This window comes from Rhipicephalus microplus, chromosome 9, assembly GCF_043290135.1.
Source record: "Rhipicephalus microplus isolate Deutch F79 chromosome 9, USDA_Rmic, whole genome shotgun sequence".
Taxonomy (NCBI): Eukaryota; Metazoa; Arthropoda; class Arachnida; order Ixodida; family Ixodidae; genus Rhipicephalus; species Rhipicephalus microplus.
The window spans coordinates 4,689,493-4,696,712 of NC_134708.1; the positions used below are offsets into that span (position 1 = coordinate 4,689,493).

The 7,220-nt window shown below is 46.8% G+C and overlaps 2 protein-coding genes across 5 annotated transcripts in view; one reads left to right on the forward strand and one right to left on the reverse strand.

Moving 5' to 3' along the window:
* shot (dystonin-like protein short stop) overlaps positions 1–7,220 on the reverse strand; it is a 710,700-nt gene that overhangs the window by 174,247 nt on the left and 529,233 nt on the right. The window lies entirely within an intron of this gene.
* The window catches only part of LOC119163361 (SLIT-ROBO Rho GTPase-activating protein 1), a 67,448-nt gene that overhangs the window by 57,783 nt on the left and 2,445 nt on the right, over positions 1–7,220 (forward strand). The window contains exon 16 of one of the 2 annotated variants that reach the window (XM_037415344.2): positions 2,347–2,402. The exons of the other annotated variant lie outside the window; for it this stretch is intronic. Within the exon in view, the coding sequence (XP_037271241.2) occupies positions 2,347–2,359 (13 nt within the window). The 3' untranslated portion in view covers positions 2,360–2,402. The remainder of the gene's footprint in view (positions 1–2,346; positions 2,403–7,220) is intronic. 2 annotated transcript variants of the gene reach the window in all.

The window sequence follows — 7,220 nt, forward strand, 5'->3', positions numbered from 1 at the left end:
GCCTCCAGGTTCCTGCTCCGTAGGCAAGTACCGGTAAGATGCAGCCGTTATACACCTTCCTTTTGAGGGATAGTGGTAGGCTACCATTCCTGATTTGAGAATACTTGCCGAATGTGCTCCATTCCATCCTTATCGTCCTAGTTATTTCACTCTTATGATTGAGCTCCGCGGTTACTACTTGTCCCAAGTGGACCTTTACAACGTCCAGTTTCTCGCCACCTATCACAAAGCGCTATTCTTTGTTGAGACTGTTGCACATATTATACTGTGCTTCAAACAGTTACATAAAACATGTTGAAAGCACTTTAGCACATTTCATGTTTTAAGTAGCCACGGCCAAGTCTAGCTGCTGTGTTTGCAAAAAAACGCTACGCTCGTACGGAACGTTCACTCCTGTGTTGTCTGTCATTTGTAAACCAACGGCAAGTGTAAGGGTGACATTGCTTTAGCCACTTGCTGAGCAGGTCAGACTACGTCACCAAGGGTGATACTGTTTTCTGTTACGATTGTTTCAGAATACGAGCACTGCTTGTGTTACAACATGCTGCGTGTTGGCTTGAGCTGCTTAAGTGTTTATATTCAAATCAATTATGGTGAATGGCTTCGTTAAACCAGTTTTTAATACATACAATCGTTGCCTACTACTATGTACATACCTGCCAACTGTTCCAATTGTCCTGTAAAATGTACAAATTTCGACCGCGCTTACAACTTTATGAATCTTGCCTGAAATATTACCGAAAAGTATTTCATTTTCTGTAAAAAATTTAAATGATAAAGTAGTGTGGCCTCCGTGATTGGCTACGGCGCTTTGTTGTAGCTAGTCACGGAGGCCACAAAAACGGCGTTGTGCTATATTTCACCACCAGGAGAGAACAAAATGTATTGGTGTTATCGTCATCACATACCTGCCAAGTCTCCCACATTGTCCGAGAGACTCCCAGATTTCGACCGTTTCTTCCGTTTGTACAGTTGCCATGAATATCTCCCGGAAATCAAAATTTGTGTGCGAGATCTGGCCGCATTGACAAAAATGCAGGTCAATCTGTTCCAGGCTTTTTGCGAGCCCACCCTATTTTATTATAAAAGAATTTGAGAGGCATTCATCTAATTGTAGTCTCAGTAATGTCTAACCGAGACAGATACGAATTCGTGTAATTCCCTATCCACATTCTGCTGTGTCCATTGGGCCAAAATTTGAATGTTCCAAACACTTTTCCTAATTGTGGTGTGTTATTATATGAACTTTAGTACCGAAACCGTCGAACGAAGGCAGATCGTGAGCAGCATTTTCGAAGCTTCAGAAGTATGTGTGCAACCAGTGCACACACTGTCTTCTACTACAGTGCATGTGGTTGTCGTTGCCACAACCGCTGTGGACGAAACCGCGGTCATTCGACAGGATCATGTATGGATGGCATTACTGACAGAACTATGAAAGTGTGCGTGCGGCCAACGCTTGACCAGTCAGCTGTCAAAGCAACGCTGCTTTCCGCGAACTCTGTAGACATAAGCGCGGCAGTTGCCATCTAAGATAGCATAAAATGACTTAGTTCTGACGGCATGTGGATTGAAAACAATACTACCATTTGTTGCAACTGCCGCGCACAAAGCCGTGGTCGCTTCGATGCGATCTATGTTCTCAGAGGGCACGTGGCTGACGCAGCTATAGATTTATGGCGGTAAAGACGTAAAAACGGCTAGAGGCGTTTTGGCATTCCTGTCCAAAGAATTTAGTAGCGAGCAAAGCGAATGCTTTGACCTGGACTCTCGTAGCAGCCAGCTGTGCTGTCCCATCCGTTCACGTTTGAAGACATACGCCAGTTGTTTTGACGGAAATCCATTTTTTTTTATCTGGTTGCTTTGCTGACGCAAAATTTTGGGAGCATTTGCGCTCCCCCTTTGAGACTCTCACCTTAGTGGGAATCCCTACCCTCGTGTGTTTGGCCACTCCAACCCATGATGCGACTGCAACGCAGATGTTCGTGCTTGCGTTTGGGACCCCCCCCCCCCCCCACTTGTTTTTTGCAATGTTTTTTTTTTGTGCGCCAAAAATGGGGGAAAATAATTCATTAACTTATGGCGACTTAACATGATTATGCTTGTCGCTAAAGGGAAATCCATCCAAGCTATAAATTTTTAAAAAATTGGTACCCCTCCTCCTCCCCTTCCCGCTCAGGGTTTTACAAATTTCTCTGTTGGCAGGTATGTATGTAATATCCGCAGGGGAATATGGCTAACCTATTATCCTCTGTTTGGATTGTTGGCGTTTCACTTTCCTGATGCAGCCCACTAAAGAAATTGCTTGAGCCGTGCTGCTTCGAAAGTATTGTTCTTTTTGTACAGGCAGACCGGCTGACACAGTGTCTCCAATATACATTGGACTGCTGGGGGCCTCTGTGGTTAGTAGATTTTGCCATAGTTTGTGACGAAGGTTCTTGGCTAGCCCGCTAGTCCGTGTACCCGGAGTTCTTCAGTCATTGGAGTCTTGAAACTCCCCGTAGGCTTCACATATTAAAATGCAGACACACCTTTGGCCAAAATTGAGAAGGTCTGCTGATTGTAGTGGCACCTGTGATGAAAAAACAAAGTACTGGATAGTATTTTTGTGTGTTGCATTGCTGAATTCTCTACCAGTGATGCTGTATCGATGAAACGAGCAGTGTATGTTTTTAGCTTACGTTTTGCAGATGACAATGTGGCCATGTAACTTTTCGAACTTTCTCGAGCATGCTTTTCCTAATTCTCTTGCCACAGGAAGTTGTGCAAAGACGGCAAAGATTGCAATAATTGTGGTGTGTTTTTTATCATTGCTCCCATGTGGCAGGTCAGTCTCTGACCGTTTGTCCATAAGCACATCCAGATTTCAGAACGAAGTTTCACAACTGATGTGATTGAAGAACTGTGGATGCGCCCAGATGCCTTTGTCTTCTCTGGTTTCTCAAATTGAGCTGTAGAACCAGCTTCAGTGGTTATGGTGCTCGACTGCTGACCTGAAGGTCACGAGGTCAAATCCTGGCGGTGATGGAAGCGAAAACGTTGACGCCTGTGTACTCGTATTGAGGCGCACATTGAAGAACCCAAAGTGGTCCAGATTTATGGAGTCTTCCACTACGGCGTCCCTCATGAGCATATCATGGTTTTGGGATGTTAAAATGCAACTATTATTATTACTAATGGAACTATGAGGCTATTTGCTTTCCATGTCCATAACTCAATGACACAGAAACTCGAGCTATTTACCTGCTGCACAAACACAAAATAAATACCGTATTTACTCGATTCTACCGCGCCCTCGATTGTAACGCGCACTTGGTTTTCACGAAGAAAAAAAAAAAAGTAAGACATCGATTGCAACGCGCACCCATTTTTCTCGTTGGCCCGCGCGATCACACTACTCGGGAAAACAACTCCTTTCAGGAGCGTCTTCCGTTTAAATATGAGGTACGGGGGAAGCTTGTGCCTATCTGACGTGCAACGGAGCATTGCCATCACTCTTGTTTTACCGTGGCCCCATGTCAGCATGCGAACTTGCTTCGCCCCCTTCTCGACGGTTGTAGTGCCAGGCATGTCGAAGTAAAGAGGCGTCTGATCGGCATTCCCGATTTGCCCAAGCAGGTAGCCGTTGTTGTGCTGCAAGTTTAGGATGAACCTCTGAAAACTGTGAAGCTTTTCTTCGTACTCCTCCGGCAAGTTTTGGCGCATGCCCGTTCGCTTTCGGAGGGAAAAGCCTTTCCTCTTCATAAAGTTAGTTAGCCAGCACCTGCTCGCTTTGAACTGGCTCCACGTTAGCCCTTTTTCTAAAGCTAACTGCATAGCCCGCACTTAAAACACTTCTGTCGTCACGGGCCGCTGTGCCGCTCGCTGCTCAAGCACATACTCGGCAAGCAGCTCTTCAATTTGTGGAAACCGACCCTGCTGTGGTCCACTGAAGCCTTTGCATGAATCTTTGACAATCTTCTGCTTTTGTTTCCGCCAGTCCCACACGCACGTTTCGGGAACTCCGAACGACCGCGATGCGGCCCGATTTTCGCCTGTTTCGGCACATGCGATGACTTCTTTTAAAAGCGGCATCGTGGTGCACTCGTCGAGTTTCTGGAGTCGGCCCTTCCATGCCGTCGATGCTAATGAACTACAAGATGACGAACTCCTCAGCACACGTACGAAGGGCCGCACACGGGAAACACATAAGCAGAAATGGCCGACGCGCCATACCGAAGCACGTAGGGGGCGGCCATTTTGGAAATGCCGATGACAATAGAATGACCGTATTTATTTATTTTTTTTTGCACTCGATTTTAACGCGCATGTGATTTATGAACTCGCTTAACCAGAAAAAAGGTGCGCGTTAGATTCGAGTAATTTTACAGTAGATAGGACAGAGATCAGGTATGAATGATGGGGATAAACAGTGAGAACCCATTAATTTGGATTTCACGATACAGGAAGAAATGTCCGAATTATTTAAAGTATTACGGAAACAGTAAATAAATGTCAGTTTTATACACTTTTATTTTTTCAGTTCACTTTCATTTTTTATGCATTAAAAATACTATGCTTATATTTTGTATAAGAGCCGTGTAAAAGCTGCAATTTTTATCATCTTGAGACTTTGTTGTCAATCAACTGTGGTGCCATGCTCTCGTGTTTCATGAGCCTGAAACGCACTCTGCATGCCTGCCTTATTATGTACCACCTCCACCATCACACATTATTGACCATAGTTCTTTCGCAAGTGCGATTGTGGGATAGTGCGTCCATCGCAATGTAGCAAACAAGTTTTATGTAGCAGCATGCATACCATGTCATTTTGAATAGCTTTCGCTATGTTCGAGTTCTATCGCATCAAGTTTAAGGGGGGACGCGGGGATCAAATTGCAAAATTCTCGCACAGAAATGAATTTCGGATAAAGGCAGATTTGGATTCTGCATGACCATTTATATCATATCTAAAAATATTTCCGCAGAAAACAATCTCAATACAAGCTTGAAAATTTTTTTTCTAACCGGGGATCGCGAAAAGCTGGCTGAAATCTGCAAGAAAATGGTCCATTTCCGAGCGCGATAACTCCACGCCTTCGCCGCCGCTCGCGGAAAGTTTGGTGTCACTGGAAGGTGTGTTTCACCACCGTACTTCTCCCCCAGTGAAACCACGTGTCTACGAGCAAAGATAAACGCACAAACAGAAAAAAATGCGAGGGCATCCGCGACACCTTAGATGCGCACAGATTGGTCGCTTCTGTCATGTGGTACTGAGCGCGCTCTGTCAGTGGCTGCTGGGACACACTCACTTGCGCTGGTCGTCTGTTTCGCGCACGCCTGCTGTGCACACACTGGCGCACAATAGTGTCGGAATCTGCCACTGCTGTACGGTCGGCGATACTCTTCTGTAGTGCGAGGCGTAGTAGCATGCAATGGATCGTCACACGGGCCGGAAGCGCAGGACGAAGTACCGGACGAAGTACACGTACGGGAAGTGTAAACGCAAGCCTCCTGTTTGGAAAGCGAACCGGTCAACAGCGAATGATTCAGACAAACCGAAAATATGTCGTCGGAAACAGGCACCTGCTCGATGCCACTGCTCGGCAGTGAGGCCTATTACACGGAGCCGTCGACTAGCCGCGACATCGCGGCGGGGTTCGAGCGCGACAGACGTCTCTTTTCTGTGGCGGCGGATGACAACATCGTGCCAGCGCCTCGGAATGACGATGACTCGATGGTCGGCAGTGAAGCCTTTGACCCGGGGCCGTCAAGTAGCCGCGTCATCGCGATGCGGTGTGAATGCGAGAGAAGTTTCGATCTCACGGAGGCGGACCACGACGTGGTGCCGGCTGTCCAGGATGTCGGCGATCGTTTTCCTCAGCGGAAGTGCACCGTTCAAGTACATGTTTTGTGTTCTTGGAAGCCGCTTGGAAGCCACCGATAAGCAAGCCAGCAGTGCCCGCGATGCGCTTCGTGAGGTGTTTTACGGAGCGCAAGCTCGGGTTCGCACAGCAGACCGGAGCAAACATCGGCACCAAAAGATGAGTTCATCCTAGTTCAATTTTCTGCCATAAATTCTCTAATAGGGTCTGCACTCTGCCCAAAATGTTGTCAGGAGACTTTGTCAGTGCAGCGTGGGACAAAACTGGGCCTTGCAGTAAAACTGGTGCTTTTGTGTGCTTCCTGTGACCCTATTGATTCTCTTTGGTCATCCAGCAGAAAATTCGAAAGAAGGGCTTTTGAAGTCAACCTAAGAGCCGTGCAAGCAATAAAGTCCATTGGAAAAAGGCCCACTGCCCTGAAAGATTTCTGGGCTGCAATGAATGTCTCGCATCGGGGCATTCACCGAGAAACATATCAGGAACACCTAAGAAAACATTCAAATCAGGAGCAGAGGAAGCTGCACAAAACATCTTTCCAGATGCCGTGCATGCAGTAAAAGACGTGTACAGCAAGATGCAGCCATCAAGCCCAAACAACATCTCAGTTGTGTACGACGGCACGTAGCTTACAAGAGGTCTCAGCTTGCACATTGGGGTAGGCTGCAACAAGCTAAGAAGCCATACCAAAAGAAACATATACACAATAATTCTTTAAAATTCAAAATAAGAGCGAAAATTCAAGTTAGTGCTTAATTCCTAAGCTGGATTATATTCAAGATTGCCTTCTCCAGCTACTATCATGCAATCACGTACTTGTCAAACTTCTTAATATTGATGGCGTTGGCTCAGTAGAGATGTAGCCTCGTCGTCTGTCATCATTCGCCTGACGATTCCTTTTGTCTCCATTTGTTGTAACTCGGTCGCCGTGAGCCTTAGCAGATTGGACCTAGTTGTATCTTCTGTGTCTCTCAAAAACAAACCTGTTGAGATGAAGCGAAGCGGCAGCTGCATCGGAAACTGCTGTGACAAGGTGCCACAGGTCCTGGGAGTCTCAGCGTCTAAGAAAGTAAACGGCTGCTTCCTGGCACGCTCACGCTGCTACTTCCAGAATCGAATGCCTGCTGCTTTCGCCGAGAGAACGATTCTGACTCCTTCGACCTTCTTCGTGCGGCGCTCGACAGGATAATGCTCTCTTCTCCTCCGGGGGTTTCACATCACCGCTCAGGTCTCGTGCTCCCAGCCTTTCTGTGACCAATCCCTTGCGCGGACGTGGCAGGTCTGCACACCTTCGGCACGTGCCTTATGCCCTTTTAGTCATAACAGTGCCCAACAAGTTTCGATCAGTGCTCACGCTGC